Raw genomic sequence first — 11,817 nt, 5'->3', positions numbered from 1 at the left:
CTCTCACCAGGAATGCACTGCAGGCGTCCGCCAAGTGGGCGTGTCGCTGCTCCGGGGTTGGAAGCCAAGTTTGGTCGGTTCAGTTTTGGCCCCTCCGACACCTCGGGGGACCGTCTCGCTCTGCTGTTGTTCAGAAAGAGGGAAAAGAGAGCGAAAGAAGGGAGAGAAGGAGAGGGTTTGTGTGTTCCTGTAAGCTTAGTTTGTATAAATCTGAATGTGTGTGTATGTGTTTTCCCTTTGAGAGGAGGATCTGAAAGGAATGCAACTGTTCCTTTACACATGTCCACCCCCCCTCAGGCAGCCACAGGGCCTGTTGAAAACAGGCACGCACCCATGACAAACACACACAGACACACACACACGGAGGTTGAGGAGTGGAAGGAAGTATCAAACTACACCGGCAGAATACTTATCAAGACAGAGGAGCAAAGCTGCCCATTAAGATTCCAGACTTTCACTCCTTAACTTCTGCAATAAGAAAATAATAGGATCACAGTACAGACCAGTCTAGAATAGAATAGAAAGGATCGAGTAGAAAAAAATAAAATCGGGTCGAACAGAAAACATTAACTTGTCCTTCTCTGTAGTAAATCATATAATCAGTACGCTGTGTTAAAGTCAGAGTCCAGTGATGGGACTAAACTTCTCAAACGCCATGCAACATCACGTGGTATAGCCTCACAAGTGCTAAAAAAAAAGAAGAAAAAAAAGCATGTGACCAAGTGAAGCGCAGGCCACGTGAAATTCGGTTAAAACCGTTTGCTCGGTGGGTTTAATTTGTTTTTCTTTTTATGTGCTGCCCCTTTCGTTGACGCTCGTGAAAGCCGAAATAAAACCCTCCCCTTGGGGTCAGGGTTAGTATAATGGGAGAAGGCTGTACCAGAAAGCAGTAAAGAGGTCGGTGTGGCGGAGGCCTTGGTGTGCTTTAGAGTGGCAGTGCCTGGTGATAAGAGGCTGCAGCCTGGTTGGCCTCTCTGAGGGGAAGTGATGCAAGACAGTAGCTCTTTGTTTAGTGGCATTACTTGGTCCCGTGCCAGTGGTCCCACTGAATGAAACGGGCCGGTTGGCTTGTTTGCTGGCTGGGTAACTGGCTTCATGGTGGACACGATGACTGCCCGGTTGACTTGCTGGTAGGCAGGCAACTGTGGCATTAAAAATTGTGGCTAATCTCTCTTTTCTCTTCTTCTTTCTGCCTTTTTTTCTGTCATTGGCCTATTTTGGACCCATAAGAACACTTAAGTGACGAATTTGGAAATTTTAGATTATTTTATTTTATTTTATTGGCATGCTAGTGAAAGTGAAAACTGTTTCGATTTTTTACAATACTTGTCAAGTTGGAAGCTTTCAACAAAAATATAGTTTTATTTATTGCAATGTGTATAATATATTTATCGCAGCTTTTATTGACTGTTTTGGTCAAGCTTCCCAGACAACCTTTTCTCCCTGTTGTCCACCTCCGTCTCTCCCACCAGCTCCCAGTCCTCTCTTCTATGCTATCCCTGCTACTTCCCAAGTGCTGAAATGTGTGTTTTTCTTCAAGCTGCACTTAAGCTAATTTTACTGTCAAATTCCACAAAGGAAAGAAGAGAGAAGGACTGGAGGGGACAGAGGAAGAGATACTGTGCATGTTTGATAGGGGACAAAAATGCACTTGCTATGTATGCAAGTTATATATGAACATGCATATGTAGCCACTGTCTTATTTCATCCATACCATAAAGATAATGTTGATTTATAATGTAAATAAACCTGGTAAATAAATGATTGAGGTAAGGAGAACACTATGGCCTCTGTGTGCACGGGTAAAGAGAGTCTACCTTAATTTAATCCTGATTAATTAAATATACATACATGTCACACACATTTTTCACGTGTTTTCCCTTTTTTGTATTTTTGTATGTATAAAACAGAGAATGAGAGGAGTGAAGAAATGGGCTGCACAGAAGAGGAAGAGAGGGAAGTGTGTAACTGTGTGTGTGTATCTAGGGGTTGTCAGTGGTGCGCGGGGGTCTGCTTGAGCGCTACACCAGATGTGAAAATGGCTTTTGCAATATGTCATCTAAACAGCAAACTGCAGGGGATTTACTTGAGGTAACTTGAAGCACATAAGTGCGGGAGAGTCGAAATTACAGCTAGCTTCTTGAAAATCTCAAACAGATTCGGAGACCAGCTGAGGGGAAACATCATTCATAGCAGGAAACTGGCATGCGGTTTTCCCCACGGCCTTAAATAATTAGTCTAACATATGTTACCTAAATGCAGATTCACACTGGAAAGAAAACAAAAAAAAAGTTGGTTTATCCCTTTAAGTGGTATCTCAGGTCACATCAGTGTGTGCTGATACAATGACTTAGCAAGTTCTGCTGGTTGTGAAATGCAGCAGATAAGAAGACAAATGTGGGATGGTTCAAGTCAGATTATACCACCTGGATGTCACACCTGATGATCCCTTTGTCCTGTGTTATTGCAGCGCAACTTCTGCTTTCAGTGACGCTTTAAACCAGCGCACACACTTGATCACGTGACTAGCTGGAACAAAGTCCCTGGCAGCCTTAGGGCTGCTAGCACATTATTACAATATACATAGATAAAAATCCCTCTGTTTCCCCGTATTCTCCTTTTATATAATAACAAGGATTGCACTTGGTTATGAAATCTAATCTATGTGTTATTACATTATTTTGATTAGCCTGCTTGTGTGAGAAAAGACCCACACAACAGAACTACTACAACATGATGATGTGTTTGTGTGTGCTGGGTGTGACGACCTTATTCTTGCGACTGAACAATTACATTGCAAATGAAGCAGAACAAGAGGACCTGAATCTTGTACTAGTTTCTCTCACTTGCACAGCTTAGCAACTTTAAAAAAAGCACTGTAAACATTCAAAAACTTTGAAATATTAGTTTCAACCAGTTTCTGGCTGCTGTCCTTGCATTGTCTTCTGTGGTAAACCCAACCTTTTTGTAGCACAGCAAGCCAAACCACAGCACAAATAATTATTTGCATGCACAGTTTCCGACCCGGGACGGGTTCTTCACTGAATCTAGGCTGTGTCATAGTACTAGCTGATAATAAATGCTTTCTTTTCCACTTGCCTGTGCTGCAGCTTCCTGTGTTGATGATATGTATGTGGCCTGATAGGGTGGAGATGACAATGTAGGTGTGGAGGAAGTCAAATGCAGGTGTTTGCATGTGCGTGTGTGTGTGTGTGTGTGTGTGTGTGTGTGTGTGTGTGTATATGTGTGCTGTCCCAGGTGGGTGCTGACAGACCGGCAGGTAAACAGGCAGGTTGGTCTCTGATCTCACCTGTTGGAGCAGACACAGCAGCGCCTGCAGGGCTTTTACAGCGGAAACATCTTCTTTATGTGTCTGAAGACTCTCCTCTCTCTCTTCTTCTCTTCTCTTCTCTTCTCTCTCTCTATCTACTTCTCTTCTCTTCTCTTCTCTTCCTCTTCGTCTTCTCTTCTCTTCTCTTCTCTTCTCTCTCTTCTCTTCTCTTCTCTTCCTAACAAAATCTGTTGTAATTCATTCACTTTCCTCTCCCAGGTGCATCCAGGTGAACACCCAGTACACGAGTACATGCGCGGGAGGTGGAGGGGTTGGGAGCTGGGGGGTTGCGTAAAGGGAGGAAGAACACCAAAAGGTAAGAGCAGCACAGGTGTTCTGGGGGAGGGGGTGGGGGATGACAACAATGTGTGTGTAGGTGTGTGTGACAGGAAGAAGCCGTATGTGCTCTGGCTTTATAAGGTGGCGCTTTTGAGAGAAAGGAATGTTACACATCCAGATTATAACAGACCACCCCTTCAAACTAAAAGGAAGTGAGTTTAACCTACAAGTCAAACACACACTTAAACCTGCACACACACACACACTGCAGTCATCAAGCTCTGATATGAATTAAGCATCCTGACTAGTTCCTGTCTCATGTTACGTCGTCCTGAGGGGTCTGCGGATCATTTCCTGTTCCTTATGTAATGTTTTCTTTCTGTTTAAGGTCATACAGATTTATTTGGCCTTTGCTGCTCTACCAGTGTTTTATAGAGAGTGACCTATTCAGACACAGGAAGGGAGACCTCGGGAATTTGAACTGTTGAAATAAAGAGACTAAAGCGCCTAGCTGGTCTTTTACAGACTGCATAATGTTAAAAAAAAATATCTTCAAATTCAGCTTATAAGTGATCAGTCGTTATTGTAAGCAGTTAAAAAAAAACCCCACATACAAACCTATCTCCTGTATAGATATGTGCATGTGATTCACCAAACTGTTTGGTAGCAGATGCTTTCTGGTTTCATTTGTAGTCCACTTGTAGCTTGAGTTCTATTGAACTCATGTATGTATGTCAAGAGCAAATAGTTTGTTGGTGCTGCTATCTTTATGTCAGTATAAGTCAACTTTTTTAGTGGTAATAATTCATATTAGTATAAGTCCTCTGGGTTTATGATTGTTATGATGGCACGGTGTATAAGTGTGTGTCTGTGTTATGTAGTTGAAACAGTAACGACACAAACAGCTCGGTATATTTAACAATATATATTTCCATTGTCAATGTACATTCCATTTCGACATAAGCTTTCTTCACAAACAAAAAGTTGGCATCTAAATAAATACTATATAAAATAGAACTTCAAAATAAATATATCTATAAAGGGAACCTTTTATATGAGATTTTTGTCTTTTTTGTTATATCTACACAAAACAAAAGCACAGATCTTGTTTCTCAATACCCAACAATGACATTGTAAAGGTATAAAAGAATGGAGTAGCATCACCCAACTGTTTGAGACCTTTCCTCTTGTTTGGGTTTAAATAAAAAAAAAGAAAAAGAAAAAAGGAAAAGAAAAGAAAACCGTGTTCACAAATGAATGACACACAGGGGGATTGGTGTGTAAAAGTCACAGCGTAAAGAAAAGGTTTTAATGTTTGAGCTGTTGGATGATTATTCCACACCTTAAACAGGATAGCGAGCACGTGATTGTATAAAGCCAACATGAAGTTAGGAGCATTGCTTTTGCAGTGATGGAGCTGAGTAACAGCAAAAGAAGAAAAGAAAAAAGGCAGCAACTGTTGGAAATAAATGTCCTCTGGTGAGAAGAGATGGCGCAGAACACAACTGGAGAGGAAAAACCAAGTCGAGAGTGAAAGAGAGACAGACATGTCTTTCCATGTCTCTGTGGTATGACAAGTTTATGCACAGCAGCTGTGTTTGTCAATCATGGAAGGTCAGGGATGTTTGTTGGGCAATTTCTCGGGGCAGGAAAGAGAGAAGCGAGGAAGAAAGAAAAGCAAGAAGAGAAAAAGAGGGAGCTGAAACACCGAGGAGTAACGGCAGGAAATGGGCTGATGGGGGTAGATTGTGCTCCCTGTGTGGATTCAATGAGTCCACAGTCTTTAGGACTCGGAGAGGAACCAGGGAATTAGCTTAGCCTCTCGACTGCTAATGAGCCATGGATAGCATAAACAGCAGGAGTTTTTTTTCTGCTTCTTCTCCTTTTTTTTTTCTTCTTTAATTTATTGCCGGGCACACTTTTCTAAATCAAGTGCTAGTAATAGAAACGTCTGTTATTTCTGTTACCCCTTTCCCCAACCTTCTTCTTGAAACTCTCCTTTTTTCCTTTTCCTCACAACCACAAAAACATCGTATTCTTACCCTCAAAATATATATCTAATATATTCTCTATATATTTTGTACTGAATCGTAGCTATAATGTACCATGCAATCTTTCAAGGACATTTAAAAGTGTCTTCTAAAGAACACAAATGTTGTGAAACTATTTACAGCAAATAACATTTCACCTGCATAGCTCTAGTACTAAATATATTGTCAAAACATTTGTGATTTTTGCTGCCCACCTAGAGACGACCAGGCATTTGCCCGGTCCCGCGACCAATCCCATTTTGGCACCTTTTCTCTCAGGCTGAATTGCTAGGTTTTGAAAATATTGCCTCATACATTAAAGACTAAGGACCATGTGTGTTTTTTCCCTCCCTTTCCCCCCGTCTGATAGCTTTGTGCAACTAGACAAGTACAAGTAAAAGCAAAGTTAGGCACCCTAATGAAAGTCACAGGTCCGATGTGAAGCAGAGATGTGTGTTATGGAGTCGCAAAGACAGTACGCTTTTATGCCAAACGGAAATGGCCATCTGTATTAAAGGGCAGCCCACCTTTAATAATGACCAGCTGCCGTCAACACCACGTGGCCAGACTGGCGTGACTGTGATCATTCTGACAGGAAAAGCATGCTACTGTATAACAGCTTCCTTTGGCAAAGTCCTAAAAATGTCACGCAAGCCACAAAAATAGACTTTAAGAATTAAAAAAAGAGGTTATTCAACGTATGCAGCTACGCGGCATAATGATTTAAACGTGATGAAGACGCTCTGTGTGTGGGGGCAGTGGGGTGGGGACTAAATGTAGTGCACACCAACGTAATGTGAGATAGCTGAGGTGGTTAATACTGTGCTTTAGTACATCCTTTAAGGGGTTTGCGTCTTCCTAAAAAGGTTGTGCAAGTGGCAGGTTTACTCTACAAAGGCTGACTGCAGACATACACAACAGCGACTTTGCTATGCCTTCTCTTCCCCCTCTTTGCTCTCTATCACTTGCACCCCCTCTCGTCTGGAAACACTTTTTTCTGGCCAGTTTGTCTCTAGCTTAGCTTACTCGTTTTAAATGATTCACTCTTGCCTTTTTGCCCCTAAATATTTCTTTGCCTTTTTGTTTTTTTTGTGCAAAGAGGAAGTAGACCAGGCTCTTAGGCAGTTTAGTAATCAACATGCGGTGTAGGCCAAGTTCTAGAGAGGATTACTGTAACTGTCCCTGAGAAGGTTGAGTGTACTTTACTTTTTTTTTTCTTTAAACACATTTCTCTACTACAAATCGACTTCTAGTACAGTGGGTAACCATTAGACTAAAGCATGCAAGTCATGACATGCATTATGTCAAAGGTGACTGGTGAACAGCATTCAAAATATTTGAGAATGTCTAGGCTTCACCACCTCGTAGTGGAAAACACACTGTAAGGTGATCATCTCAACTGCTTATGCACAATACATGGTGAGAGTTAAGGGGAATTGCTATTATTTTAAAGTCTAGAAAGGTTTGTTTTTACAGCTCCACTCTGGACATAAAAACTCAATGGAGATCAAATGTTAGCAATACCAAGGTAGCATCTTTCAGGTGTAAGAGAGGGGAAACGCTAAAAGATTGGTGGCCACGATAACCTTGGAGCGAGTGAGTAGTTAAAAGTGTTAGTTTCACTCCTGCAATGGCCTGTCATTGAAACCACGCTATAGATAATCACTTGTTTTCATGTTTAACGCTGGGCTGTGCTTTTGGGTTGGGGTGGGGAGTGGGGGGTGGGGGCTAAGTATAGATATTAACCATCCATCAATAATTTCTATGTATTCTGTGGATCAGCAACCAGCTTCTGTTTAGTAAGCATTACAAAATTAGCTGAGAAATATTGAGCAGCAGAGAGGTACAATGACTTTGTGCCTACGGCCATCTTCGCAAAACACAAATACCAGTCCCACAAGCTTGTCTCTTGTTCTTTTGTCACTCTTACAAAGAAGAACAAAAACATCTCAGAGGGCCTGTTGGCTATTCCTACTTGCCACCTCCCTCATATAAGGCCCATTTTTGATCATACACCCTATTAAACATCTTTGTACCTTTGTTTTACATAAGTCATCTTCCAGCAGTTTAACGGGATAGTTTAATGGGTTGGTGTTGGATTGTCCAATCCATAGAGAGCAAACAAGTATGGTATAGTCCAGTCCACTTTTTTTTTTTTTTAGCAAGGTCACCACCACACAGTTTGGTCCACTATCATGATCCCTGCTGCTGCTTCTCCAGAGTGCCAGATTTTGCTTCTGTGGCTCCACTTTTACACACGGGGACACTCACGCCGCTCTGTGAGTTTTTACAGCGGCAGCCAGGCCTGCTAATATTGTCATAACATTTCTGTCCCAGTTTGGCTAGGCCCATCGCTGGTAGATAGCAGACCAGGCAAGGCAGGACGAAAGAAAGGGCAGCCATGAAGGACCAGCGTGCACAACAGTTGGCCTGCGAGCACGAGCAGGGCTTGTCGGCACAGGAGCCCTCATCATCCTCGTCTTCGGTGCAGTGGTAGAAGATCCCTTTGACCAGGCACATGCAGGTGGCGGTATCTACCATGCTCTGAGCAGAGCACAGGCACTCCTGGTTGCAGACCCAGCAAGAAGGAAGGGTTCGGGGAAGTGTGCATTCTGTGCACCTGCACTTCCCACAGTGCTCGCAAAGAAGGAGGTGCTTCTTCTCGGTCGGAGAGGAAGGAATCACTGCCAACCCTTGCTGACCTCCAACGGAGCATACACCTCCCACAGGCATCTTTGCGGACTTGAGGTCAAGGGATTTAGAGGAGGAGGAGCAGGACGAAGCAGAGGAGGAAGAAGTGAGGACCTTAGATTCTGAGGAACTGAAGCAGCCTGGAGTTTGGGTAGTGATTGTACTGATGGGGCCGGGGTGAGGGTGCAATTTAGGGTGGTGGTCCACTGTTGGAGTGGGTGCAGCGTGTTCCAGCAGCCTCTGGTCAGATGAGGTACTGCTGCTGCTGCTGATAGAGCTGGGCCTTCCACTGAAGGAAATCCAAGGGTGGGTGGTGGTGTCCTGATGAAGGTGGGGCTCGCACCTACTATGCTGGGGAGGTTGGTGTTGGTGATTGTGATGATGGTTGTGGTTTGCACCAAGAAAGGCTTCTTGATTCTGACCTAGCCAGGTGATTCTTGGGTTCAAAGATTTCTGGCTGGGAGGCTGCTGAGAAACAACAGCAGGGCTGTCAATGTAATCGTTCTCCACGTGTGATGACTTTATCTGGTCGATGGGGTAAATAGTGACAGGGTGCTGAAGACGACCGTAGGGCACACGACTGTCCAGCAGGGGTTGAGATATGAGGGAGGAGGACACTCCGGGGATGTGGTGGGGAACCCTGGACTCCATATGTAGGCTGGTGCCTCGACTTCTCTCTAAAGCAGCATTTAGCAATACTGCAGAAACAGATACAAAAGAGACATTTAAGACTAATCTCATATTAAAATATAAAAAAAATGGCAATAAACTAGAGAATTAAAGATGGTTAGATGTCAGATCAACACCTCTAACAGCATGTGAACGTGACATTTGATATAAGTAGTTCACTTCACAGAAAACAAATACTGAATCTTTAAAACAAGTCTCTCCATAGAAATCTTTTTTTTTCTCCAGACCGGATCTTTGCAATTATTTGAATGTAGAGTTTCCAAACCATGGTGATTTTTAGACTGAATACCGACAGGGTATTCAGTCTAAGCCTCCTCCATTCTAACTTTGACATTAGAACAATAGAAGTTGGGCTCTCACTGCCTCCCCTCCAAAGAGCAGGGAGCACCAGAGAGCAGGGTTTGCATGCAAAAGACTCAAAGATGCAAAACAAGGCAAAGTAACAAGAAGGTTGCCAGAAAAGAGACTTCAACGGTGACTAAATGAATGCAAGAGGCAAAGGAAATTAGGTCTTTTTATAGAATCACAGCTATTTCATGTAATACAAGTTGACCTAATGTTGTATTTTTAAATTTGATCTGTCAGTGTGCAAACTGCATAAACACGAATCTGAATCAGAGATCAGACCCTGGGATTTGTGAATGGGGCTGATTTTATGAACTGCAGTTTTTTGTGAATGGGCTGCTGGCTGCACTCGGTGTTGCAAGCATGAATCAAGACGCTCCAGTCATGGTGAGGCTGAAAGAAATCGGTTTCATCCGTTTCATCAATGAGCGCTCGGCAGATTTATTTTATCCATTTTATTTACATATATATTGACGAAAAGCAGCTCACCGACCTACTGTCTACAGTATTCATTTGGGTTACCTTATAACAAAATATACCGACGAAAAAAATCAGCTTGTTCAGATCATTTTCGTTTGATTATGCTCGTCTTGTGATTTATTGGGCTTGCGCACATCACCCAGCAAATATATACATCTGTATTATTTTTTCGTAAATGTACCAGTGGTAGACACAGCTTTGCTTGACCGTCAGCTGTCAGTGTGATTCTCCCATTCCTCATATTTTCAGAAGCCCGGTTGAGAAACCTGTTGCGACATAGCTGGCACCGACACAAGCGCTTGTGATCGTCAAATCTAGACTATTATAAGCTCCAAGCCGGAACTATGCGTGTGCAAGCCCGAATGTGTGCGTGTGTGTGTCTATGTGTGTGCGCGTCCCTCCCTACATGTCAATGACTGAGTCATAAAAACCGGAGGCGGCAGCTCGACTTACACAAATAGCATGTTTATATAGGCGTTATAAGCAGGTATTCAAACAGTTTTTGTAAAATGTCAAAAAAAACACACAAGCTTAATAAAGGAAATGGTACATTGCGTGCCACCAGACACGGGAATGTAGAGTCGTTTTGATAGGCGGCTGTTCGGTGCGTAGCTGTGTGTGTAAAGCTGGACATTATACGTCCACGGCACTCAAAAAACCAAAACGCAAAAAACAACAACAACAACAACAACAACAAATGCATTGTAGAAAATTAATACAAGATTTGTCGCAGCCAATGGGCTAAAACGAAAAAACTAATGGCATAAACACCTGACACCATCGATGGCGTGCCAGCCAGGCAGTCGCTGCAGAGCGAGAAGGACACACGCAACCGAACCGCCCGAGAGATAAACGTACCTACAGGCTTTGGAGAGAAGGGCGAATCACGCAGAGATTGAAGTGTGGGTCTGCCCCGCTGCTTTTTATTGTGTCTTTGAAAAAAAATAAAGACAAGAAAAAAAAAGGGGGGGGGGGGGTGTACGAAGCGATGCGACAGCCGCTGAAATGCGTATTTGATATAAAAAAAAAAAAAAAAGAAAGAAAAGAAAAAAAAGCGGCGGTTTGGACTACGCGTCGTTCTCCATCTCTGATACCTTCACCTTGCTTTTGGTCCGAAGTCGGTGGTTAAATATTGACCTAAACTGCAAACCCTCGGAAACAGCTTGTTGCAAAATAGAATTTGCAGGAGCGTTTTAGTGCACGCGATTGAGTAGACTGAGAGGACCAGTCAAGTGAAGGCAACACTGAACAGTACCGAACAGTTTCTCTTTACAGTGACACACTTACTAGTTACAAACATCTAGAGATGAAAGAAAGGAAAAACACGAGAGGTGATCACTTACTGTTGTTTCAGGATACAATTTTCATCTCTCCGCTGCGCGCGACGTTTACGCACAGGCTTTATTCCAAGGCAGCGAGTAGCTCCAGGAATAATGGATAAAGATAAGTCCAAACTTTACAGGGTAATAAGAACAAGGTATGGGGACGGCGAACTGGTGCCCCGCACTATTCTCCACTCGCTGGTGCATAAAAGACGACTGCGGTTGTGGACTCGGAGCTTTGGATATGATGTTGCAACCACCGAGGGGGAGGGAAGTGAGTTTTTATGAATGGGAGGGTAGAGGAAAGGAAAGGGACGGCACTGCGCAGATGCCTCGTCTTTTTTTCTCTGTTTTTTTGTGAATGGCAGGGCCGCGCGACTGGGGAGGGCTGAAATGCGGATGTTACATTTTTATGAATGGGGAGGACTCCGAATAGCATTGCGCAGGCGCCATACCTACGTTTTTATGAATGGGAAGAAATAGCGAATGAGGCGTGTGTGTAAGAAAAAGGAGGGGGCGAGGAAATGAGAAGGAGGTGGGGTTTTTTTTTGGTCACAAGGGCAATGTCAGGCCTGATTTACATAAAGAGTGGGCTCTGATGTCCCCCCCACCCTTTTATCCCCCTAATTTATTTATATACGAAGCCAGC

The 11,817-nt window shown here is 43.3% G+C and overlaps 1 protein-coding gene across 1 annotated transcript; it reads right to left on the bottom strand.

Moving 5' to 3' along the window:
- Positions 1-4,520: 4,520 nt before the first annotated feature.
- Positions 4,521-11,518, bottom strand: spry4 (sprouty homolog 4 (Drosophila)). The gene is made up of 2 exons (XM_005944216.3): positions 11,190-11,518; positions 4,521-9,029 (listed from the first exon to the last, which is right to left on the bottom strand). Exon 2 carries the CDS (start codon positions 8,980-8,982, stop codon positions 7,834-7,836), a length of 1,149 nt encoding a protein of 382 aa, XP_005944278.1. The 5' UTR covers positions 8,983-9,029; positions 11,190-11,518; the 3' UTR covers positions 4,521-7,833.
- Positions 11,519-11,817: the final 299 nt, after the last annotated feature.

Source organism: Haplochromis burtoni, unplaced genomic scaffold, assembly GCF_018398535.1.
Source record: "Haplochromis burtoni strain Fernald_Lab_line unplaced genomic scaffold, NCSU_Asbu1 Contig_395, whole genome shotgun sequence".
NCBI lineage: Eukaryota > Metazoa > Chordata > Actinopteri > Cichliformes > Cichlidae > Haplochromis > Haplochromis burtoni.
Note: the sequence above shows the minus strand (reverse complement) of the source record. Positions and strands in the feature narration are given on the sequence as shown.

Excerpts from the sequence above, each read along its gene's own strand:
- spry4 (XM_005944216.3), bottom strand. The coding sequence starts at position 8,982 with ATGGAGTCCAGGGTTCCCCACCACATCCCCGGAGTGTCCTCCTCCCTC.